The sequence below is a fragment of the Zingiber officinale genome, chromosome 1A (genome assembly GCF_018446385.1).
Source record: "Zingiber officinale cultivar Zhangliang chromosome 1A, Zo_v1.1, whole genome shotgun sequence".
NCBI lineage: Eukaryota > Viridiplantae > Streptophyta > Magnoliopsida > Zingiberales > Zingiberaceae > Zingiber > Zingiber officinale.
The window spans coordinates 99,068,444-99,095,395 of record NC_055987.1 but is presented as its reverse complement, the minus strand read 5'-3'; the positions used below and the strand labels follow the sequence as shown (position 1 = coordinate 99,095,395).

At 41.8% G+C, this 26,952-nt stretch overlaps 1 protein-coding gene across 2 annotated transcripts; it reads left to right on the top strand.

The window, feature by feature from the left end:
- Positions 1 to 4,701: 4,701 nt before the first annotated feature.
- On the top strand, positions 4,702 to 6,993 carry LOC122027408 (FCS-Like Zinc finger 8-like). 2 transcript variants are annotated; one of them, XM_042586369.1, is made up of 3 exons: positions 4,777 to 5,243; positions 5,370 to 6,101; positions 6,736 to 6,993. In XM_042586369.1, the coding sequence occupies exons 2-3, from the start codon at positions 5,385 to 5,387 to the stop codon at positions 6,751 to 6,753; spliced, it is 735 nt and encodes a 244-aa protein (XP_042442303.1). In that variant the 5' UTR covers positions 4,777 to 5,243; positions 5,370 to 5,384; the 3' UTR covers positions 6,754 to 6,993. The 2 variants fall into 2 exon arrangements, with proteins under 2 accessions (XP_042442295.1, XP_042442303.1); XM_042586361.1 differs by lacking the exon at positions 6,736 to 6,993 and having other exon boundaries at positions 4,702 to 5,243; positions 5,370 to 6,517.
- Positions 6,994 to 26,952: the final 19,959 nt, after the last annotated feature.

The window sequence follows — 26,952 nt, the reverse complement described above, 5'->3', positions numbered from 1 at the left end:
ACTTTGATTCCTTCCCATTTTATTATTATTATTATTATTATTATTATTATTATTATTTTATTGTTAGCATGAAATCATTGAGGTAGCACAAGTGTATCAAAAGCTTATAATGATCACACCATTTAAAGTTATACTTTACTCTTAAGCATGATTATATTGATCAAATTACGGGATTTGCTAGCTTTATTTTTTTTTCTTAATTTTTGGATTTAATACTTTATTAACTACATTCCAATCCAATCCAATAGGTAACAAACTTTTGATCTGAGATAGAGAGTGACTTTATCATTTTAGTTCTTGAATGCAGATGAAAAAATATTATGATATCGGGCACAATTGAATTGGTTACTATGAGTAAATATTACTGTAATAGATAAGGGATCTAATTTTGATAAAATTGAAAAAATATCTATCGTGTAATGATCAATTATATATTTTTAATTTATCTCCTTATAAATAATCGTGAAACTAACAATATAAATTCATTGGGGGTGGTCCACCTTTTATTACATTTTAAGGGAAAAAAATTATCAAATAGCTAGTCCATTGTTTTTCATTGTTGATTTATTATTATTATTATTATATATAATAAAAATAAATTTAAAAAAAAAATATAAACTAAACACACAAGTGCTCAATTAAAAAAGTGAGATTTATCTATTTTATTTTATTAAATATTGAAAGCTTCTTCCTGTTGTTTGATTTAAATTAAAGCATTAATTACTTTATATTGCTTTATGTTGTCATCGTAACTCACCTAATCCTGAAGACTAAACTATCATTAAAAAAGCTCCACTTGGAAATGATCACTCGATGAAGTCATCACTTGGCTTGTCAAACCTCAAGCAAATTATAATTGACAATGACAATCTTTTTTTATTTATTTTTAATGAAAAATATCATTAAAAATATAATTATGATAGATTATATTTATTTTAGGCGTCTTTTATAATTTATCCTTAAATTATAAAGAAGAAAGATAAATAATATGATCAATTTATAATAGATTGTCAAGTATTAGATGGTAAGAAGAATTTTTTCCTATGAGGATATATGCTTATTGAAAATTAATTCCTTACTCTATTGTAATATATCTATCACTCTCTAATTAACTAGTAACATATGGAGACTAAAAAATATATTTATAATTTATTTAAAATGAGAGAAAGAATGATAAAATCATTTGTACTTTTTGTTTAGTCTTAGTATTTACTTCTCATCGAGTAAATAGAATTTTTTGGAATTTTTTAAAACTATTTAATTAAAATATTCTCCTAAACATATCAATCAATTAAAAAAAAATAATTATATTCCTTTTCAAGTTATTATTTTTTCATTTCCAAGAGTCCACAGGAAAATCATATGAATTTATTATTTCTTAAAAACTATTATTAAAATAATTAACCATTAGCACCCACCCTTAACCCATTAGGAGTTTAATGATATTTTATCTTAACATACCATATCATAAATAGATTGTATTTTGTGTCAAAAACTTGTTAAATAATCTAAATAGTTAAGTTACACACCTTAGAAAAATAATAAAATACTAGTCATCAGGACATGGACATATATATATATATATATATATATATATATATATATATATATATATATATATATATATATATATATATATATATATATATATATATCAATCAGTACAAAACTTTTTATTAGAAAAATTAATTTAATTTTTATATTAAATATTAAATTAATAAGAATAGATACTATATTTGATCTTAGTCAAAAGTTTGAAAAAAATATACTTTTTAATATCGACACCTAAAATATTTATAAAGATTTCTTTGTTCACAATGCCAATTATAAAATATGAGATTAAAAAGAATCATAATAATACATATTTTTATATAAAAAACAATCAAATAAAATATTAACATAATTTTATTTTAAACTTCATCAAATTAATTAAAAAAATTTAAATTTGTAATAAAAAGATAAGATTATTATTATTATTATTATTATTATTATTAGTTTAAACATTAGGATGCCAATTCCTAGAAGCTAAATTTATTATTTTAATAAAAAAATTCAATTCCAATACTACCAATAATTGAGGCCAGCGACCAAATCATAATTGTGCCCAACACACACAAAACCAATTAGGTCTTTTCCCATTAAATTAAATAGAACAAAAGGTTATAATCTAATTAAATTCGTTGTAGATGGAGAGTTGCTTATATTTTATTAAATGGTTTCACGTTTGCCGCGTGTCCAGTTCTGACGCGAGGCGTTAGTTCTGTGCTGTAGTGGTCTTTGCAGCGGAACTAAGTTCGAGAGGGTGGACACGCGTACGGTCGGATGCGACTCGACTCAAATGGAGCGCCAGGATTCTCCACTTCCAGGTGCCAAGTAAGACTAGGCAGTGGTTTTGCGAGAGGAGACACGCGAAAGTACGGTGGGATGGGGACGCATCGAGTCGAGGATCTGGAATCTCAGCCGTCCATTGCAATAGGCGGGTCTTTCTTATCAACTCTAGGATTATTCACTTCAATCCACTTAAATATGAGTATTTAAATATCTACTCATCACGATATATTTTTTTAAAAGGGCAAAAATCAAGACTTGTTTTCCAAATCATAAGGATGTCTCATGCTATTATATAATCATAGCCCCGGGGATTTTTTTGTATGTCTATGAGATATGATGTCACGATAGAACATGTAAATTATCATCTAGATATTTATAGTTCGTATTTATAAAAATTATTTTTCTAAATGAGATGTACAACTAAAGGATGTTGGACTTTTGAATTGATCGTCGTGCGTGAATCCTAATTTACCCTAATGACAGATGAAAAATTTTCATAAGATCAAATCGATTATTCTCAAAGATAATTAATAAGATTAATTAAATTTATCATGTATAATTATTTAATTGTCGCTTAATACGTATCAGTATTATTATTTTATGTCTAAATTTTTTATCTAATTTATAAATCGATTAGGCACATTTTAGTAGTTATAAAATCCTAATTACTACAGTTTGAAAGTCTAGTAACTATAAAATCGTATATGTTATAATTGCCCAGTTGACTTGAGATTTAGATGGAATATGATAGCATTGAATAATATTAAAGGAGAGTGGGGTAATTTTATCTTTTATTAAAAGGAAATTAAAGGAAGACTCTTCTTTAGTGATTTGGAAAAAAAAACTCCTTTTCACTTTTCAGTTTTCACTTTTCACTTTTCACTTTTGCCTTTTTAAAAAAATGTTCTCAAATTATAACTCCTAAAAACAATGTAGAATTTTTGAAATTGTGTGAAAATAAAATAAAATAAAATTTGAGATTATTTTGATATGAAAACAGATAATGATTTTTTTTTATTGGAAAATTAGATTGTCCTAAAATGTACAGAATTCAATGTAGGTGGAAATGCCAACAAGCCCCCCTCTTATTTTGGCTTTGTCTCGTGGTAAATGGTAAACAGGTAAGCTGATTTAAAAAGGTTCACCAGGCAAAGTACCCCAAACGTCAAATCTTTAATTACTTTTTTTAATTATTTTTAAAAAGAAGAGGTGTTTAATATCAATAGCTGTTGGAAGTCCTAATTCCTATCCTCTCAGAAGATGACAAAAAAATAAAGAATACAACCATATTGGACAAAAATTAGCACCTTCATAAAAATTATTTATCATAACTTGAAATTTTGTCCAATAGTATTTTAGCACGATGGACTTTTCTTTAGTCAAAAATATTTTAAAATTTTACTTTAATATTATTTAAAAATATATATAATTAAATTAAAACTATTCTTTTGACATTTCTCATATCCAATTTTTATTCCAACTAAGGTGAACAATCAACCCGCTAACTCAACTAATCCACTTATATTAATCCGAATAGAATCGAAAAAAAATAATCCATCAGATATAGGACCAGATGTAGAGTTCTGATATTACATTATCTGATCTAATAGAACTGGATAGTTTTTTATCCCAATAATTGAATCAATCCGATCCGCGATCACCCCTACTTGTAGCAATTACTGTTGATAAACTATTACATATTGTAGTAGCTACTACCGATAAATTGCTACATGTTATATAGTAGTTATTTCTGATTAGCTGCTACAACATATAATGAGTAATGTCTATTATCATTTTAAAATATTTTTTTTATTGTACTTATATTTATATTTTATATTTCATTGAATATAGGGTCGGAAATTCAAATAACTCGTCGGATATCTGATACATAAGAACTACCAGATATAGGACTGGATGTAAGTCCTAATATTACATTATCTGATCTAATAGGACCGGATAATTTTTTACTTTAATAATCGAACCAACCCAATCTATGATCATCCCTAATTCCAACATTGCTACAGTTAGTAGAGAATTTCCTATATGTTAAAATAAATTTATTCAACTTTGTCAAAGATATAATTTTATATATATTTTTTTTATCAATTTAATGAAAATCACTCTAATAAATTAAAAATTATTATACCAGTTATTTAATGATTACTATATTTTTTTAATTCAAAACTCTAAATAAGACCTTCCATTTTACGATATATTTTTTTTGGGAAAAATTGAAAAACGAAAACAACAAAATTTAAATCATCATTATCCTTGAAACTTCTGTAACAAATAATGGCTCATCAATCAAGCGAAGACAAAACCCTTCCCCTGCTCTGTTCCCTCGCTCCCTGAACGCCTGAGCCACCCCTGTTCATCCGTACTCGTCTCCACAGCGAAAATTTAACCCCGCCGTACTCGCCACAGATTAAACGCTCAGTGCCATCCTCCTAGTCCTCTCTCCCTCTCTCCCTAATTATTCCTCTCTCTCTCCCTCTCTTTCACGAGTAATTGTCACAGAAACAGTAGGCCAGCCAAAAACAAAAACGAAAGAAGAACAGGGAAGGAACGGGGGAAAAAAAAAAGTAAAGAGATAAGGCAGAGTAGAAAAACAAAAAGCTATAAAAGTAGTCTGATGTTGCCAGAAATGGTCATTGTTGCAATCCTCAAGCCTTTTCTCTTCTCTTCTCTTCTCCTCTTCTTCTTTGCTGTGTCATGGCTGCGTGATCCCGAGTCGCACCTCCCGCCGCGCTCCCCTACCTGTTTTTAAGAAGAGCGACCGGCTCTGGAGCTCCTTCTTGCAGAAAAGGCTCGTCCTTTTTGTGTGTGTGTGTTTTCCTACTTCAAGATCGGATTTTTAGGGTTCTTGCTGGTTCTGCGTTGGAGGTGTTCGCTGACGAACTGAGGACGGCCAGGTCTGGAACAATCTTTCTGTTTTTGGATATTTTTCTATTTATTTTTGGTTCTTGTATAAAAAGGGCAGAAGAATCATTTCCGTTTCGGTTTCTTGCATGATTTTTCTGGTCTTGTTTCTGTTTCAGGAACGAGAGATTATTATGCTGAGGAAGAAATCGAGGCCAGTTGCTAGGAAACAAGGAAGCTTGATGTCTGAGAAGCAATCTTCCTCTTCTTCTTTTTCTGTTAATGGCGGAAGCATCCAAAGCAAGCCCTCGCCTTTGTCCCTCTTCCCTTCTCCGAGGCTCTTCAGGAGCTTCTCCTGTAAGGGATTCTCAGACCACGAGTCCTCCATGAGCCCTACCTCCATTCTCGAGACCAAGCACCTCTGTTCCTTGGGCGCCCTCTCCGTCTCCGACAGGCCTAAGCCCAAGAAGCCGTCTTTCGAAAATGGCGGTTCGGAGCCGACGGGCCTCGGCATTCTCGACGCTCTCGCCGTCGACGATAAGCTCGAGGAGTCTTCGGACGCTCCACCGCGGAGGAGGATGATCGTGTTCGGGTCGCAGTTGAAGGTCCAGGTTCCCCCTCCTCCCATGGAGTTGCCTGCCTCGCCCATCGAGTTCGGCGTCAAGAACAAGGACTCCAAATTGGCCTTGTTCTCCCCCGCCCTGAGGTCGTCCCTGGGGACCGAATCCCCGGCGCGGGAAACCTTCTCGCCCCGGAGCATTTCGGTCAGCGAGATGGAGCGGTCGGAGGACTACACCTGCGTGATCTCGCACGGCCCCAACCCCAAGACCACCCACATCTTCGACAACTGCATCGTGGAGAGCTGCGGCGACGAGGAAGACCGCCGGCGCCTCGGACATCTCGTCGGACAGGTAAGATCCCTTCCCGTCGTTTCGCGTTACTGATGCATCAGTGCTTTCGCCGGAGATGATCATGTGCCATTTTCTCCCCTTCTCGGGCTTTTCCGGCCACGAGACTCCTCCGGCAAGGAGACCGCCCTCTCCTAGTACTCCTTTGATCATGAAACTAGATTGAATATTACATTATCTCCATTCAAACTCAAGAACATCCACAGCAAGCCTGTAAATTTTGCTCAAAACATCATCACGATTCAAGCATGAAACTGCATCAACTGCAATAAAAAAAATCCTGATGTTGTTTGCTTGCCGAGAGAGACATTTTGATTCCTTATCACTTTCATGGCCAAGATCAGACGACACTTCATGAATATTAAAAAAAAAAAAAACTTCAATAAGGGCCGGTCCCCAGCCTGCCTGCTCAATTGACTTCGCCATCAACGAAAAGCACTCGCCAGTTAATTCAGGGCTCTCCGAGCTTCAAACTTTTGTGTGGCTCTATCAAGAACAGATAGTGACGCACCAATGCTGCCCACCCTGTCTTCTAGGATCATTTCACCTGTTCATAATGATGAAACTTTACTATATCTGTAGTTACTGATGGTAAATATATATTTATATATATATGTATGGTTGTTGTATTTTGCAGCAATACTGGATGCCATGATTAAGGGAAGCTTGGAGACAACCACTGGTGCATAAACTATATCCATGAAAATGAGGTGTTAGGGTTTTAGAATGGCCATTTGGATGTTCTTTGATTGAGGGGGGATTGGTGAGATTTTGTAGAGGTAACTCGAGCAGAATTAAATGAAGGCTTTTGTGTGATTGCACCACAGCTCTTTTGGCTGAGTGTTTTGTAAAAGTTAAAACCAGGGCAGTCAATTCAATCTTCTTCTGATGATCACTGTCCATTGTTTGAGTATTTCATAGATATTTTTTGAAAATCGATCTTTTGATCATTATACCAGTGATAAAGGCATATTATCGGCCCAACTCAATTACTGGGCTGGCTTGGGAGAGTTGAATTTTGTTCAAGTATGTCTTCTCTACATCCGCCATCATAAATGCTACAATAACATCATGTTTAAATATTCTTTATCAAAATTTATTATGATAATTTTTATTATTGTAACAATTATGATCTGACTGTTATAATAATATTAAATTAGTTTTAAATAAATTAAAATAATTTTGTTTAATTTAAATAATTTTGATAAAGAATCATTTAATATAAAAATATTAAAGTTAGTTAGTTATAGCTGACCATCCAAGATGGAGGTGGTTAAAAACTTTATTTATTTTACTAAAGATTTGATAAATTATAAGGTAAAAAATCAATAAGGTTTTTAAATTATATAAATTATCAAAAGACATTTTAAAAATAAATTAAAATGGCACATCGTCAAATGTTTTGTATTACAAGTACTCCTTACTCCAAGGTTCTTAGCTATTATAATATAAAAAAATTAACTATAATCATTTTAATTAAAATTACTACACATAAAATACTGTTATATTAAAAAATTTTAACACCGGACATGGGGTGACTGACCTCATATAAATTTTCTATTGGTGGCTTAGGTAAATTGAGAAGTGCTCGCGATGGACGGTCCAAAAATCTAACATTATGTAATTGCATGTTTCATTTAGAGAAAAAATATCTACAAAGACGTTATAATTGGGAATCAAACCTCGGGTACCTATGTGACGACTTGACAGTACCATAACCTAGCGTACTACTTGTAATAACTATAGCTACTATATGTTGTAGTGATTAGTCGTACATACTACAATAACGCTAATGCCATGTGATGCGGTGGTGATGAAGGGCTCCACTTCGTTGCCACGGTGGAAGTCAGAGGAGGTCAAATTCAAGGTGGTTAACACACATATGGCATCAGCCGGTCGAGCGAAGCATGCCCCGACCGGGAAGAAGGCTCCGACCCGCCGTCGCCTTCGACACGGGGAGCAATCAAAGAATCGACACTCAAGACAATGTGCAGAAGCTAAGCCAAGCGGCTACCCCGCTTGGTCAGACAACAGAGATCGATGTGTTCAGAGTTCAACTTCAGCCGAGCGGCTATCCTGCTCGGCCTAGCGACAGGCTTCGGCCGAGCGACAACCTCGCTCGGCCTAACAGTAGGCCTCGGCAATAGCAAAGTAGACCTTTTGTCGAACGGACACATTGAGGAACAACGAGGTTTTGGCCGACCAGACGGGGCATCAAGGCTGTGGAAGGACGGCTGAGCGGCCAACCCGCTTGGCCCAACAGTACACTCTAGATGATATCCAGTGATATCTTTTTGGGAGTTGGTGCCACTAACACCGGGCATGAGCTGCCAGAAGATCGTACGGCAGAAGCTTCCACTGTCACTTCAGAGATATCCTCGGTCTGTTAAGGTACTGTGTTAGAGACACTTTACTAACAAGTCTTTTCAGGGAAAGCTTTGAGAAGCATGCTTGCCTTGGGAAGCGTGCACGTGCACTACCAGAGCTCTATGTAAAGGGGGGGGGGGGTGGTGGTCAAAGTATCAGTGGAGGTATGCGATATTCACTGTTTAGGCTACAGTCTTCTTGTTGCTCCGCTTTCTACTTCATCGTCGGTAACTAACTTGAGTGTCGGAGTGCCAACGCCGGGGACCCCTTCCCTGGCTCAGTACTGACGTAGTCTGTGTTGCAGGTCCGTGCGGAGTCCACAGGAGGTCAGCGTGAGCGCCACATCCCCAGCGTTCCGTCTTTTCGACTTTCGGACAGGATCATATTTGGCATCGTTTATGGGAATGTCACTTGAATCCGAGCCAAGAAGATGGAGGACGCTGGACGACTCACCACCGTGACGCTCATCCAAGAAGAGCTTGAGATGCTTGTTCAAGCAAGTGCGGCGAAGATGATCGAGCAACAGCAACAACAAGCGTTGGCCGATCGGCAAGTGCCGCAACTTGCAACATCGGCAGCCTACAGATGAGCAGGACCGAAAGATCGAGCGGAGCAAATCTCCGTATGGGGGCAGAACCGAAGGCCAACCGGCACACATGGGGAAGCGCCGCCCGTGCCAATATCCTTTCATCATGCATTGTTCCAAACCCCCTCGGAGATAGCACAGGCAAATCAAGAGTGGGGATCGTCTTCGGATGATGCTCCCGTTTGGGATGCACGCAAAGGCAAGGTGCCCCGAAGCAATGCGTCTTCCGAACGGATCAACTGACAGTTCTCAGATGAGATCTTAAAAGACCCTTTGCCTAAACATTATACCCCGCTGGCAATCCGGACATACAACAGATCGATCGATCCGGATGATCACCTGGATCGGTTCGATAATGAAGCCACGCTGCACCAGTATACATATGGAGTTAAGTGCCGAGTCTTCCTCACTACTCTCTCCGGATCGGCGCAGCGTTGGTTCAGAAGACTATCGGACGGCTCAATACGAAGCTTCAAAGATTTCCGAGCCACATTTCAACACCATTTCGCCAGTAGCCGGCGCTATCAGAAGATGAGCGTTAGTCTCTTTGCCCTAAAGCAAGTGCCCAAGGAAGCACTCTGAGCATACATACAACATTTCAATCAAGTGGACATGGACATCTCCTCGGTCTCGTCCGAGACAATAATGAATGCCTTCACCCAGGGGCTCATTGAGGGAGATTTTTTCTGATCGCTCATCAGGAAGCCACCCAGGGACTTCGACTATATGCTCAAGAAGTCCAACGAGTATATAAACGTGGAAGAAGCCCAAGCGGCCAGAAGGAAGGAGGCGTCGACCGAACCCTCGGGGCCGACTGAGCGTCGATCGTCAAGCAACCATCAGTCGCCCAAGGGGTCGAGGGCTGAGGGAGCACGACCACACTGTTGATACAGTCTAACCTGGCTGTTGTTTTGATGTTGACACTGATTTAAGTTTGTATCAGATGTTAATTAAACTCAGACTGATTAATGATCAAGGTTGATCATGTGGAGAGGAAAAGTCCGAGTACGGATACTTGGCACGCAAAGTCGGAGAGGGCTCGGTAGCTCGTTCTTTGGACTGTACGAAGTCGGAGAGGGCTCGGCAGCTCGTTCTCCGGACTAGGTCAGAGAGGGCTCGGTAGCTCGGTCTCTGGACCGGACGTGGAAGTCGAAGAGGGCTCGGCAGCTCATTCTCCGGACTAGGTCAGAGAGGGCTCGGTAGCTCGGTCTCTGGACCGGACGTGGAAGTCGGAGAGGGCTCGGCAGCTCGTTCTCCGGACTAGGTCAGAGAGGGCTCGGTATCTCGTTCTCTGGACCAGGAAGACGTTAGGGTTTAGGGCTGGGAAGCTCTAAAACCCAACAGAGGCATTGAATCGGTCAACAGACCGATTCAGTGATACTCTGGTTGTCTGGATCGGTCTGTCGACCGATCCAGTGATACCTTAGGTATCTGATCGGTCGGTGGACCGATCAGTAATCACACAGAAGCTTTCTGTGGGTTATCTGATCGGTCTGTGGACCGATCAGTAACCACACAGAAGATTTCTGTGGGTTATCTGATCGGTCTGGTGACCGATCAGTAACAAGCGACGAAGACTCAGAACCATAGGGGGATCGGTCTGTGGACCGATCCACCCATAGGCTGATCGGTCCACAGACCGATCAGCATAATCCCAGACCGATCAGGGTGTGTCCTGATCGGTCCAGAAGGCTATGGATCGGTCTGTTGACCGATCCACAACAATGTCGTTTGTTTTCTGCTGTTTCTCTGCGATTTCTGATTCACCTGATCAAATCATCTGCTGTGAGATTTTTGAGTTACAGGTTGCAGGTGTCGTGCCAGTGCTTAATTTCAAATTAAGCACCATCAGAAGAATAAGAACAAATGCCCTTTGTGCTGTGTTTCACTGCAAGTGGTGCAATTCGAGCGTAACGTTCACTGGCTGCGATCAGTTGGCAACAGCTTGACTCTTGCTCATTGGTTCGAGCTCAGAGACACCAGTGAAGACCATGGATGGTATTGGTGTGAGTTCAGAGAACCAGATGAGGAGTAAGAGTGATTGGTGACGCCTGAGTTGGTTGCAGTGATACGATACAGGTGACAGCGATTCGGCTTTGGCTGAAGACAGTGAGAAAGCAGAGGGATAAGAAGAAGGAAGAAGGAAGAAGAGAGGTTTTGGTAACAAAAAGGTTCTGGAAAAACTCTTTGTCGACCGAAGCAAGTGTGCTGTGTTGTTGAGCTCTTGGCTGAGGAATCCTTCTGTCTTTGCACGTTGCTTTCATCGTGGCTGTAAGTTCATTTGCTCATTCTTTCAGCCACAAATCTCTGTAAGTCTTGTGTTTCATTTCAAATCATCTCTGTGACTTTGTGGAGATGTTACTCCACCGAGAAGGAGAAATACTTAGCCGGATTTTGTCCGGGGTGTGATCTACCGAAAGATCAAGGGATCGTCCACCTTACGGACACGCCGAGGAGTAGGGGCAAGTTATCCCCGAACCTCGTACATCGTTTTGTTAGTGGTGGTTTGTCCCTTTTCCTTGCATCAGTTTTCATTTTTCTTATTTCCGCTGTGCTAACAAACTCTTGTGAGGAAATTGATTGAGTTTTTAAAGGAGGCTATTCACACCCCCCTCTCTAGCCATCCGGAGGTCCTAACAAGTGGTATCAGAGCAAGGCGCTCTTCATCCAGATTAACACCCTAAAGAGCAAGAAGATGGCTATGAAGGAAGGTTTTAGCACCAATCGTCCACCCTACTTCGACGGAGCGGACTTCCAATATTGGAAGAGCCGTATGGAGTACTACCTCAAGACCGACATCTCCATGTGGTTCTCGGTCAAGGAAGGGTTCACACCTCCAAAGGACGAAGAAGGTAAGGAACTAGAATAGTCAAGGTGGTTCGCCAAACAAACTCGCAAAGGACAAGCCGATGCCAAGGCGGTGGTCACTCTACAATGTGGGATAGCCAAAGATCAACTTGTCAAGGTAGGTCCTTTTGTGAGTGCAAAAGATTTGTGGAACAAGCTCATCGAGCTCCAAGAAGGAACCCGAGACTCTCGGATCGCCAAGAGAGACTTGTTCCTAAACCAACTGCAAAATCTCACCATGAAGGAGAACGAAACGGTAAGTGAACTACATGGAAGGTTCAAAGAGATAATCAATGGTCTTCATTCCGTAGATGAACGCGTAGAAAATCGCGATCTCGTAAGGTACGCTCTCAAAGCCTTTCCGAGGAATGTCGTGTGGTCATCTATGGTAGATGCCTACAAGGTCTCCAAGGACCTTTCAATTGTTAAATTAGATGAATTCTTTTGTGAAATGGAACTTCATGAACTTGCTAACAAGGGTCAAAAAGAGAAAGATATTGCATTAGTTGCAGGAGAAAAGAGCAAGGATGGAAGAAGGAAGAAAGAAAAGAAGAAGGAGAAAGAAATTCCTACATCCTCATCCTCCTCCGAGTCCGATGATGAAGGTGAATCATCATCAAGCGAGATGACCAACTTCGTGAGAAGAATCATGAGAAGGAGCCGGAGATACAAAGGGAAAGGTAAGTCTATTGATCAAAATGTTGATAAGACTAATGTTACATGTTATGAGTGTAGCAAGAAAGGACACTATCGGAGCGAGTGTCCAAAACTCAAGAAGAAGGAGGAAAGGGCCAAGAAGAAGAAAGCTCTAAAAGCTACTTGGGATGAATCCTCCTCAAGCTCATCGGAGGAAGAGAAGAAGGAGAAAAGCACACGCCAATTAGCGCTCATGGCAAGGGAGGAATCAGACTCCGGAAGTGATACATCAGCCGCGGCTTCATCATCTTCGGATGATGAAGAGGTAACTTCTCCTCACTTAGAGAAATGCTATAAAACTATTGCACATTTATCTACTTTGCTTAAGAAATCAAAAACAGAAATTAAATCATTAAAAGATGAAGTAGAACACTTGAAGACTCTTAGGAAAGATGAGGTTGATGACCTACATCAAGAGCTTCTTGAGAATGAAAACAAAGCCCTAAAGAGTGAAGTTGAGAAACTCAAGAAAATGCTTGAGAAATTCTCAACTAGCTCTAAGACCTTAGATATGATTCTAAATGCCCAAAGGGCGGTCTACAACAAGGCTAGGTTAGGATATCAACCTAAGGAGTCTAGTTTCATTTCCTTAGTGTCTAGAACCCAATTTCATAGATCACATGCTTCTAGGGTTCATGAGACTAGGAAGGGTGTGACCAAGGCATGGGTTCCTAGGTCTTTCATTGTAGATGCATTAGGTCCCAAGATTTGGGTACCTAAAACATCTATCTTTCGTGTCTTGTAGGCATTTGTCAAGGGGGAGCATCTATCAACTTGGTTTGTTGATAGTGGATGCTCCAAGCACATGACCGGGGACAAGTCACTCTTTACTACCCTTCAAAAAAAAAATAGAGGTAATGTGTCCTTTGGTAATAATGGTAGTCTTAAGGTGATAGGAGTTGGAGATATTCATATATCCGAATGTCTCCAAATCAAAAATGTCCTTCTAGTCAAGGGGATGACCTTTAATCTCCTAAGTGTCAGCCAATTGTGTGATACGGGTTACACAATTGAGTTTCATTCAAGTCAATGTCTGGTCAAACACATTGACACACTTGACACGGTACTAGTAGGCACAAGGGTAGACAATATTTATCAAGTATCTTTTAAAAGTGCTACTAATGCCTCTGCTAAGTGTTTCATGTTAAAAAAAGAAGAATCATGGCTGTGGCATAGGAGGTTGGCCCATGTGAACATGAAGAATATTCGAAAGCTGGCCAACAAAGGATTAGTGTGAGACCTACCAAGCATCAAGTACCAAAAGACAAAATTATGCGATGCATGTCAAAAGGGTAAGCAAACAAAAACGTCTCATAAAGGTAAAAGCGCTGTAAGTACATCTACTGCTTTAGATTTATTGCATATGGATTTGTTTGATTGCAGTAATGTTATTTCATTGAATGGAAGTAGATACTGCTTAGTGATCATTGATGATTTTACTAGATATACATGGACTTTCTTTTTGAAAAATAAGGATCAAACCATAGATGTTTTTGTTTCCTTTTGTAGAAGAACTGAAAATGAAAAATCAACAACAATTAAAACAATTAGGAGTGATCATGGTGGAGAATTTCAAAACCATAGATTTTTAGAATTTTGTCAAGAAAAAGGATATAGGCATGAGTTCTCTACTCCAAGGACCCCACAACAAAATGGGGTTGTGGAGAGAAAGAACCGAGTCTTGCAAGAGGCTGCACGAAGCATGCTCAATGAGTACTCACTACCGAGCTACTTATGGGCTGAAGCTGTAAATACCACTTGCTATGTGCAAAACCGAGTCTTGATACATAGGTTTTTAGGAAAGACTCCCCATGAACTTTGGTTTGGGAAACCCCCTACAATTAAACATCTTAGGGTGGTTGGTTGTAAGGTGTTTATCTTGAACACCAAGGATCATCTTGGAAAGTTCACGGCTAAGGCTGATGAAGGGATACTGGTCGGGTACTCTCTCATCAGCAAAGCCTATCGAGTCTACAACAATAGGATTAAATTAATTGAAGAGTCCTTGGATGTAGCATTTGAAGAAATCCCTAAATCAAATGATCAATCAAGGGATGTAGGATAAATTCAATTTGAACTTAGAAATCTAAGTTTAAATAATCAAAACTTAGAAAGAGTCGAAGTTGACTCCGATGACGATGAGCAAAGGCAAGAGAGGGCTCAGTCTGATTCTTTACCTGATACTGAGCCCTTGCCTGTGTCTAGTGAGACCACTCATGAGGCACCGCCAACACCAAGGCAATCTAGGATAGCCTCTAGTCATCCCCAAGACCAGATTGTGGGAGACATTCAACAAGGGGTTAGGACTAGATCATTCTTTAGAAATGAGTCTAATGAGGTCGCCTTGATCTCAGAAATCGAACCAAAATTAGTTGATGAGGCATTGCACGATCCTGATTGGATCATAGCTATGCAAGATGAGTTAGGTCAATTTGAAAGGAGCCAAGTGTGGGACTTAGTTCCTAGACCTAAGAAGACCACCATTATTGGAACCAAATGGGTCTTCAAAAATAAGTTAAACCAAAAGGGAGAAGTCGTAAGAAACAAGGCAAGACTTGTAGCCAAGGGCTATAGTCTAGTCGAAGGCCTCGATTATGATGAGACTTATGCTCCCGTGACCCGACTAGAGTCCATTCGTTTAATGCTAGCTTTTGTTGCACATAGAGGCTTCAAGCTCTATCAAATGGACGTTAAATCGGCTTTCTTAAACGGTTTCATTAAAGAAGAGGTCTATGTTGAACAACCACCGGGGTTTGTGAATACCGAAGTTCCAAACCACGTCTATAAGCTCAAGAAAGCTCTTTATGGGCTTAAACAAGCACCTCGAGCATGGTACGAAAGGTTGTCAACTTACTTACTAGAAAAGGGTTTTGTAAGAGGTCAAATAGACCCAACACTATTTCTGCGTAGAGATGGTGAAAACATATTTGTAGCCCAGGTGTATGTCGATGACATAGTTTGTGGCTCAAATAACAAGGGCTATTTGAATGAATTTATCACTCACATGGAAAGTGAGTTTGAGATGAGCCTGGTGGGAGAATTGACATTCTTCCTTGGACTCGAAATTAAACAAACTCGAGATGACATTTATGTCCATCAAACAAAATACACCCAAGAGATGCTCAAGAAATTCAAAATGAGTGACTCTAAGGAAGTATCCACTCCAATGGCGACAAACACTCGCCTTGACAATGATGAGAATGGAAAACCAGTTGATCTGACGCAATATAGGAGCATGATTGGTAGTCTTCTATATCTCACGGCTAGTCGACCTGACATACTTTTTGCCGTGGGCATGTGCACTAGATATCAAGTCTGTGCCAAGGAATTTCATTTGATTGCAGTTAAGAGAATTCTGAGATACCTTAAGGGCACAATTCGAGTAGGTCTATGGTACCCTCGTACGGAGTCTTTTGACTTGATAGGTTATACCGACTCCGATTATGCTGGGTGCAAATTGGATCGGAAAAGAACTAGTGGGGGTTGCCAATTTTTAGGTTCATCATTGGTTAGTTGGTCAAGTCAGAAGCAACATTGCGTTGCTCTCTCCACGACCGAGGCTGAATACATTGCCATGGGAGAGAGTGTATCACAATTGTTGTGGATGATCCACACCCTAGAAGATTATGGGCTTTCGTATAAGGGAGTCCAAGTGTTGTGTGACAACATCAGCACAATAAACCTAACAAAAAATCCAGTCCATCATTCAAGGACCAAACATATTGAAGTGCGTCATCACTTCATTAGAGATCACGTAGCTAGGGGAGACATTGCACTCACATATGTTGAGTCAAAGTCAAACCTAGTTGATATTTTCACCAAACCTCTTCCGGAAAATGAATTTAGTCATTTGAGGAGAGAATTGGGAATGTGTTTGGCTTAATAGGCCATTAGGACCCCATTATGATCAATAAGGACAATCAAAACAGCAAGAGAAATTGGGAAATTAATTTGAGCAACTTGGGGACATCTCACACAAACTATAAGGTTTAACAAATTATTTTTGTTTGCTAGAAATAGGGTGAGATGCTAGGATCAGCCGAATTATTCAAAATGTATCATGCATCCCTTGAATAATTAGGTTGAAGAGACATAAATTGAGTATGGGGAAGACCATTACATAATTCATGTGTATTTGGTTCCTAGATCTTACTCATATATTCCAACCAAGGAAACTTGGTTGGACTTTTACCTAGAAATTATGTACCTTTGGTTGATGGACTGTTTGATACCTTTGAACGATACTTTTCATGATTTTGACTGAAACTAGGACAAGTCCTTGAAAGAATGAAAGTAATTTGGTTATATTTTGACAAACTTGAAACTGAATATAACAAGGTCGAAATTTCGGTTTTCAAGCCTTGAGTTGTCTGTTTTTCTAAATGTCTGAAACTTTCGGGCTATGAACAATTTCAGACCATAATCTTTAGGGAATAGTTATGCTTGTAGATTCTTCAGAGTCTAGGTACTGGATTTGGAAGTTTCACTGGAGTAACTTATACGAATTATCGAACACCTCAGTTACTGAAATTACTGGAGAAATTTCAGTATCAGACACTGATCGGTCTACAGACCGATCAGGAGGTTCCTGGATCGGTCCAGGGACCGATCAAGTTCATTTTGGACACAGGAATCCTACTGATCGTCTTCTGATCGGTCCCCGGCCCGATCAGGACCGATCAGGAGTTCCCTGATCGGGCAAGGGACCGATCAGGTCAGTCTGGTACGCAGAGGGCTACTGATTGCCTTCTGATCGGTCTACAGATCGATCAGAAGGTTCTCTGATCGGTCCAGGGACTGATCAGCGGCTACTGATCGTCTCCTGATCGGTCTATAGACCGATCAGGAGGTTCCCGGATCGGTCCAGGGACCGATCAGGAGGCTCCTGATGTCTCCTGATCGGACAGCCGTCCGATCATTTCAACACCTGTACACCCATCTCCCTTAAATCTTCCCGATCCTTTCTTTTCCCCTTTCACGCGGAAGCCCTAGCCAACTCTTTCCTACACCTCACCTCTTCTCTTCTCTTTGCACGCCGGAACCCTAGCCAACGATACTTCAATGGCACCAAGGTAACTCCATACTTCTCTAGAACTTGGCATTTCGGTTTCATTTCTCACTATATCTGTGCTTTTTGTTTCGGGAATTGGTGGCTTCGGTGCTCACTTATTTGCCCCATTGTATCACATTGTTAACCCTTAGGAAGAAACTAGTGGGTGAAGGAACCTCTAAGTCTCAGTCACCTGAGAAGTCGAAGTCTAAGGCTCCTTCCCGACCTCAACCATCTGTCTCTGGGAGATTTCCAAACCACCATTTTGAGGAAGCTTTTAAACAAAGAACCTTTAAATTACTTCCTTGTAGGTCTGTTGATCAAAAATTCATGGACGAATTTTGTCCAACTGTGTCAGAAATAATTGCCTACTACAAACTTGATACACTTGTCTATTTAGAATGAGATATTAATTATGACTTAGTATCTGAGTTCTATAACAATCTTCATCAAACTAGTGATGTAAGTTATAAAACAAAAGTTGCTAAGCAAACTCTTGATTTCAGTTTCTCAGCCTTCTTTGACTATCTAGGTTGCCGAAGGTGTTCCGGAAATGTCTTTTCGATATATCCTGACTTTCCAGACCCCTTACCTTCACCTTTTGATGTCACATATGACTCTATTTATGAGTATTTCTTCAGACATCCTAGACCGGGTGGGCTAGATGAATTAGATGTTGATTTTCCTACTTTTGCAGCCTTGAGATTATCTGCCCAAGATTACATCCTCTTTAAGATTGTCACAAACTGCCTTTTGCCAATCACATCTAAACCCTTGTCTGAAATCCGACCATATCATTGCCTGATGCTTTATGGATTGCGTCGGCGTCTCGACTTTGACATCATGTCCAGCATCTACTCTTCGATCATCTCCTATAGTGAGCCAAACAGCTTCACTGTTTATATGCCTTATGAACATATAATTACAGATTGGCTCGAGACCCTTCAGATTGATGTCTCTAAGGGTAGAATAGTCAAGATGGTCAGGCAGGACTGCAGACTTGGGAAGCGGGCATTTTCCAAGTCTGGCATCATAGGACAAAATGGGGATGTTTGGTGGAAGGATGGGAGAGCACTAGGTGAGCTACCACGGGCACCTCCACGACAGGTTGCGGTTGCTCCTGTTGCTGCTCCTCCTGCTGCTGCTGCTGACGATGGAGAGGCAGACCCTGATCTGCGCTGGCAGATCGCCGAGCTGGAGAGTCGTTTTGATCGGCACGATGAGCTGCTGGTTGCTGAGCTCCACGGGCTGCGCGTCCGGATTGACCAGCGCTACGATGAGTTACGCAGTCAGCAGTTGGCGACACATCAGGCGATTATGGGATGGATGGCCAGATACCCACCCCCGCAGGATTTCCCGGGCTATCCATCCTCGAGCAGCGGCATGCCACCTCAGGGACCCACTCCTCCCATTGATGATGTTGATGCTCCTCATGATGAGGAGGCTGATTGATACACATTGTTCTATGATGTCATTTTGACTATCTATGTTTTGGATGTTGTTTGTTGGATATTTATGTCTGACCTGGATACTTACTGATCTTTATGCTACTCATTTTCTTGTTTTTCTTTACGTTTCACTTCTTATTTGCTATTAATTTGCTGTTCATATGCCATGTCTTGTATGTCTCTTATTTCTTTATTACTGTCTTATAATACACTTAGATGGCATTCTAGGAGATTGGGAAAAAGACAGTATGGGTTCAGGGGGAGTCCTTTAACATGTTCTTACCTAATTCGCACCTTTTCGGTGTTTGACAAAGGGGGAGAAGATAACTAAGTTTAGAGATAAATGAAAGGTTGAGATAAATGAAAGTTTGGCTTTAGGGGGAGGATCATGGTTACCCTATCCTTACATGGTGTTGTATCTGTCGTAGGGGGAGGATCATGATTACCCTATCCTTACATGGTGTTGTATCTGTCGTAGGGGGAGGATCTTGATTCCCCTAAGCTTTAGGGGGAGGATCATGATTACCCTATCCTTACATGGTGTTGTATCTGTCGTAGGGGGAGGATCATGATTACCCTATCCTTACATGGTGTTCTATCTGTCGTAGGGGGAGGATCTTGATTCCCCTAAAATTAGGAAATTATGAACATTTCTGATCTAAACTTAAATCGTGTTGTCAAACAACAAAAAGGGGGAGATTGTTGATACAGTCTGACCTGACTGTTGTTTTGATGTTGACACTAATTTAAGTTTGTATCAGATGTTAATTAAACTCAGAATGATTAATGATCAAGGTTGATCATGTGGAGAGGAAAAGTCCGAGTACGGATACTTGGCACGCAAAGTCGGAGAGGGCTCAGTAGCTCGTTCTCTGGACCGGACGAAGTCGGAGAGGGCTTGGCAGCTCGTTATTCGGATTAGGTCAGAGAGGGCTCGGTAGCTCGGTCTCTGGATCGGACGTGGAAGTCGGAGAGGGCTCGGCAGCTCGTTCTCCGGACTAGGTCAGAGAGGGCTCGGTAGCTCGGTCTCTAGACCGGACGTGGAAGTCGGAGAGGGCTCGGCAGCTCGTTCTCCAGACTAGGTCAGAGAGGGCTCGGTAGCTCGTGCTCTGGACCAAGAAGACGTTAGGGTTTAGGGCTGGGAAGCTCTAAAACCCAACAGAGACATTGGATCGGTCAACAGACCGATCCAGTGATACTCTGGTTGTCTGGATCGGTCTGTCGACCGATCCAGTGATACCTTAGGTATCTGATCGGTCGGTGGATCGATCAGTAACCACACAGAAGCTTTCTGTGGGTTATCTGATCGGTCTTTGGACCGATCAGTAACCACACAGAAGATTTCTGTGGGTTATCTGATCGGTCTGGTGACCGATCAGTAACAAGCAACGAAGACTCAGAACCATAGGGGGATTGGTCTGTGGACCGATCCACCCATAGGCTGATCGGTCCACAAACCGATCAGCATAATCCCAGACCGATCAGGGTGTGTCCTGATCGGTCCAGAAGGCTATGGATCGGTCTGTTGACCGATCCACAACAATGTCGTTTGTTTTCTGCTGTTTCTCTGCGATTTCTGATTCACCTGATCAAATCATCTGCTGTGAGATTTTTGAGTTACAGGTTGCAGGTGTCGTGCCAGTGCTTAATTTCAAATTAAGCACCATCAGAAGAATAAGAACAAATGCCCTTTGTGCTGTGTTTCACTGCAAGTGGTGCAATTCGAGCGTAACGTTCACTGGCTGCGATCAGTTGGCAACAGCTTGACTCTTGCTCATTGGTTCGAGCTCAGAGACACCAGTGAAGACCATGGATGGTATTGGTGTGAGTTCAGAGAACTAGATGAGGAGTAAGAGTGATTGGCGAAGCCTGAGTTGGTTGCAGTGATACGATACAGGTGACAGCGATTCGGCTCTGGCTGAAGACAGTGAGAAAGCAGAGGGATAAGAAGAAGGAAGAAGAGAGGTTTTGGTAACAAAAAGGTTCTGGAAAAACTCTCTGTCGACCAAAGCAAGTGTGCTGTGTTGTTGAGCTCTTGGCTGAGGAATCCTTCTGTCTTTGCACGTTGCTTTCATCGTGGCTGTAAGTTCATTTGCTCATTCTTTCAGCCACAAATCTCTGTAAGTCTTGTGTTTCATTTCAAATCATCTCTGTGACTTTGTGGAGAGGTTACTCCACCGAGAAGGAGAAATACTTAGCCGGATTTTGTCCGGGGTGTGATCTACCGAAAGATCAAGGGATCGTCCACCTTACGGACACGCCGAGGAGTAGGGGCAAGTTATCCCCGAACCTCGTACATCGTTTTGTTAGTGGTGGTTTGTCCCTTTTCCTTGCATCAGTTTTCATTTTTCTTATTTCCGCTGTGCTAACAAACTCTTGTGAGGAAATTGATTGAGTTTTTAAAGGAGGCTATTCACACCCCCCCCTCTCTAGCCATCCGGAGGTCCTAACACACCACGAGACCAGGGCGCATGCCGTGCAGCATGTTGCTTCCGGTCGGCCGAAGATAGCAAAAGGCAAGTTATGGATGCCGATGTTCTGTTCTTTCCATCAGTCGGTGACCCACAACATGCGTGATTACAGTGGTTTGATGCCAATCGTTAGCCAACCGACCCCAAGAGGTTACAGTCACCGATCTCCTTCTCCCGATCGACGACAGAGGCATCGATCGACGGGGCAGTGAGAGGATGAGAGAAGGGAGCCTGAGCGACACCACCAACATCAGCGGAGGGATGACTCAGACCCCTCCCGAGTATCGGCCGAGCGAAATAGACCATCCGCACGGGAAGAAAAAAAAAATAGGAACAATGCATCCCCAGGGGGAGATATGCATGATTGCCAGTGGGTTGACCGACGATGACTCCAACAGAGCCAAGAAGTCGTACGTCCGGCAGCTGGAGATCCACACAGTGGGATGCAACAGGGAGAAGGCTGAAGGGCCCGAAATCAACTTCAGCCCCAGTGACTTGGAGGGAGTGGAGATCCCTCACGATGATGCGTTGATCATCCGGGCGATAATCACTAATTACACTATTCACCAGACTTTTATTGATACAGGGAGTTCGGTGAATATCATCTTCAAGAAGGCGTTTGATCAATTACAAATTTATTGGAGCGAGATGCTGCCCATGACAACCCCTCTTTACGGCTTCACGGGCAATGAAGTACTGTCGCTTGGACATGCTCGACTGGACATCTCACTTGGAGAAGAGCCATTGAGGGGAACCAGGACCACCAACTTCATCGTGGTAGACGCGCCGTCAACCTACAATGTCATCCTGGGCCAACCGGCCCTCAACGAGTTATGGGCGGTAGTATCTACTTACTACCAAAAAATCAAGTTCCCGGTAGATGACCGGGTGGGCGAAGTCAAGGGTGATCAGTTGGTTGCTCGGCAATGTTACATCAAGATGGTCAAGTCCGAGGCAAGGAGCACTCGGAAGACTTCACGACTGGAAGTAAACGCGATCACTGAAAAAGCTCCCTACCTTGGTGTACGAAAAAAAGGAGGGGGTCCAGATCCATCCCAGCCGAGCGGAAGCAACAACCTTCATCGGCGCTGACCTGGAGGTGGAGAGGAAGGCAGAGTTGGTCACCTACCTTAAGCAAAATCATGATGTGTTCGCTTGGTCGACACACGAGCTTCCTGGCATCTCCCCAAGCGTGGCTAAGCACGAGCTTCATGTTCGACCGGATGCTCGGCCGGTGAAGCGGAGAAAAAGGGACTTCAACACGGAGAAAAATGTGATCATGATCTGGGCAGAAATAGAGAAGCTACCGGAGGCCGACTATATTAGGGAAGTTCAATTCCCAAGCTGGCTAGCTAATGTTGTGTTGGTCTCCAAGCTAGGCAATAAATGACGGGTCTGCATCGACTTTCATGATCTGAACAAGGTCTTCCCAAAGGACTTCTATCCGCTGCTCAGGATAGATCAAATGGTGGACTCAACGGCGCAATGTGAGCTGCTCTGCATGCTCAACGCATATTAAGGGTACCACCAACTGTCGCTCGCCCGAGAAGACCAAGAGAAGGCTAACTTTATTACAACCGACGGAACATACTACTACAACGTCATACCGTTCGGACTCAAGAATGTCGGAGTCACCTACCAGAGGCTGATGAACAAGGTGTTCCGACGGTAGATCAGCCGTAATATGGAGGTATATATCGACGACATATTAATTAAATCCCTCCGAGCTGCTGACCTATGCGCAGATATCAATGAGACTTGCCAGATGCTGAGGACTTATGGAATAGAACTGAATCCTGGCAAGTGTCTGTTTGGCGCGAAGAGTGACCACTTCCTGGGCTACATCATCACCGAGTGGGGCATTGAAGCCAATCCGAGCAAGGTCAAAGCTTTGCAAGACATGCCACCGCCTCAGAATTTAAAGGAAGTTCAACGGCTGATCGGTCGGATTACGGTGCTGTCCAGATTCATATCCAAGTCATCCGACCAGAGCCTACCATTCTTCAAAATACTTCGCCGAGCTACGAAATTCCAATAGGACACTGAATGCGACCAAACGTTGGAAGAGCTGAAGGAATATTTAAACTCTCTGCTTGTATTAGCCAAGCCAGTTGTTGGTGAGCCACTTTGGATTTATCTATCATCCAACGAACATGTCGTTGGATTGGCTCTGGTTAAGCAGAACAGCCAAGAGCAGCAGTCTGTATATTTTTTGAGCTATATATTAAAGGATGTTGAATCTCGCTACACCGAGCTCGAAAAACTAGCATACGTTTTGATTCTAGCCGCTCGGAGGCTTCGTCCATACTTCCTAGCACACACAATCATCATGCTAACTAACAGTGCCCTGGGGCAAGTCCTTCTTAACCCAGAAGAGTTAGGAAGACTAATCAAATGGACGCCCAAGCTAAGAGAATTCAACATTCAATATCGGCCCTGAGCGACAATCAAGGCTCAAGCCTTGGTGGATTTCGTCATAGAAGTCCAGAGTGACGAACTGGCGACAACATGAAAGATATATGTGGGCGGCTCATCCACTCGGCAAGGTAGCGGAATCGGCATACTGCTTATCTAACCACGGGAAGACCGGATGCAACTCTCCATTCGTCTGGACTACCGAGCCACCAATAATGAAGCAGAATACAAGACATTGATAGCCGACCTGCAGACATCCCGCCATGTGTGAGCCTCTAGAGTCCTCATCCACTCGAACTCTCAGTTGGCCGCTCAACAGCCATCCAGAACTTTCGAGATAAGTAATGCCCGACTCAGGCTCTACGCGAAGGCCTTCGAAAAGCTGAAGACCAACTTCTAGGAGGTCATTATACAGAAGATCCCCCGTTCGGAGAACCAGACGACGGATGAGTTGGTAAAATTAGCTAGTTCGCTGTCGCCGATCGTCATAGGGCAGTCGATCGAACAAGTCTCGCTCGTGGTGCACATCGACCGAATGGAAGGAATTACCTTCCCGAGCAACTGGAGGACAACCCTAATAGAGTTTCAGCGTTCGGGAGTAACACCTTCAGATCCGAAAGAAGCTCGCTTGTTGAAGAAGTGGACCGGACGACTCACCTTGGTGGGGGACCATCTTTATAAGAGAGCCTTCGCGAGGCCCTTACTCAAGTGCATTGGATCGGAAGATGTCGAGTAAATTCTATGGGAGGTGCACCAAGGCTCTTGTAGAGGTCATCCGAGCGGTCGTGCATTAGCCCGAAAGATACTCCTGGCCGGATATTTTTGGCCGAGCCTCTAAGAGGATGCTGCTCGGACGGTGACTACTTGCTTGTCTTCCCAGAAGTACCACAACCTACTGTACCGACCAACCGAAGAAATGAAAGCATCCACAGTATCTTGCCCGTTCGACCAATGGGGGATGAATGTCGTTGGACCTTTCCCCATGGTGACCGGTCAGCGAAAAATTTTACTCGTCGCAGTGGACTACTTTTCGAAGTGGGTGGAAGACGAGCCGCTTGCAAGAATCATCGAGCAGATGGTCATCAAATTTGTTTGGCAGAACATCATTTACCGGTTCGGCATCCCACGCCGACTCGTATCTGACAACGGAAGATAGTTCGTCGGTTAGAGGCTCAGAGAGTGGTGCGAGGGCTATGACATTCAACAAGCCTTCACCTCTATGGCCTACCCCTAGGGCAACGGGCAAGCTGAAGTCGTCAATAGGGAGATCCTCAGAGTTTTATGCGCTCGGCTCTACCACGTGAGAGGCAGCTAGGTTGACGAACTCCCCAGTGTGTTGTGGGCCCTCCGCATGACCCTGAAGGAGGCGACCGACGTGACCCCCTTCCATTTGATATACGACGGTGAAGTAGTTGTCCCCATGGAGGTTGGAGTAGAATCCGATTGGGTACAACACTATGACGAAGGAAACGCCGAACGGAGGCTCCTGGAGCTTGAATTGGTGGACGAAATGTGAGCGAAAGTAGCGGTTCAGCTAACAACGTACCGGCAACAGATGAAACAGAACTATAACCGAAGGGTAATCCCAAGGTCCTTCCAGGCAGGTGGTCTCGTCTGGAAGAAAGTAAAGTCGATCAACGACGTCACCAAGCTCGAGGCTCCATGAGCAGTGTTGGCGCTACTCGGAATTCCGTTCTTTTTCCTCTGTACAAAAATTTATACAAGCACAGAACTTTTCCTAGCAACCCATATGCTTTTCAAAAGTTAAAGTTGGATTGCAAATTAAACTTAACATTATTAATCCAAGTTCAACCCATGTGTTCATCAGAAGTTAAACCATATTACAGAAGTTAATTAAATATCTATTTCAAGGATTGACTTCCAGGTTGTTGGTGAGACACTCGACCTTCTTGGGTATGAGATCATCCACCACTTCCTAGTCAAAGCCTTTCAAAGAAATTGAATATTTAAACTCCTTACAATAAACCCTAGGTTAAACTACAGAGATCTCAATCAAAGCACAAGATCGCTAACCTCTTGTATTGGTACTTCAGGATCCATACAAAGGAAAAATAAACTAGTATATAGTGGAAACAATTAACTAGTTATACCTTTCTTTGTAGCTTAAAGACCTCTTGATCTTCTGCTGTATTCCTCTCCTCCTCTTGGATGTTGTGTGGGCGACGATCTATCAAGACGCAAAAACCACTCAAGTCCTTCTTTCTTCCAAGACTTTCAGCCACCAAGGGATCAAAGCTAGGAACACCACCTCTTGTTCTTCTTTCTTCCTTGCAACCCGCTGGCCACAAGATGGTTGAAGCCTCTTGATGCCATTGGCCTTAGGTGAGAAAGCAAAGGGAGAATAAGAATATGAGGGGTCGGCCACAAGGAGAATAGAAGAGGAATAGAAATAGTGTAGATGATTATTACCTCTAAGGCACCATCTATCCTCTTTTATAATCCTTGGTTATGGCTAAAAAGGAAAGATTTTAACAACAATTAAAATTTCTCTTTTAAATTTTTTATTGTGGATGGCTACAAAAGGAAAGTTTTAAAATTAAAAATTTCATTTTTAAACATTGTAGATGGCTAAAAAAGGAAAGATTTTTAAAATTAAAACCTTTCATTTAAATTATGGTTACAAAAAGGAAAATTTTAACAAAAATAAAATCTTTCTTTTAAACCATTGTAGATGGCTACAAAAGGAAAGATTTTTTAAATTTAAAACTCTCTTTTAAAACCATGTGGATGACTTCAAAAAAGGAAAGTTTTTAAAATTTAAAATCTCTCTTTTAAAACATTGTAGATGACTACAAAAAGAAAGATTTAAAAAATTAAAAACCCACTTTTAAACCCATCTTGGCCGACCCCTTGTTGACTTGGGTGGATGCGAGGCTTTATACATAGAGGCTACAATAGGGACCTAGAGGAGGAATTGATTTTAGCCTCCTGATGAGTTTGAGCTTCCTGTGTT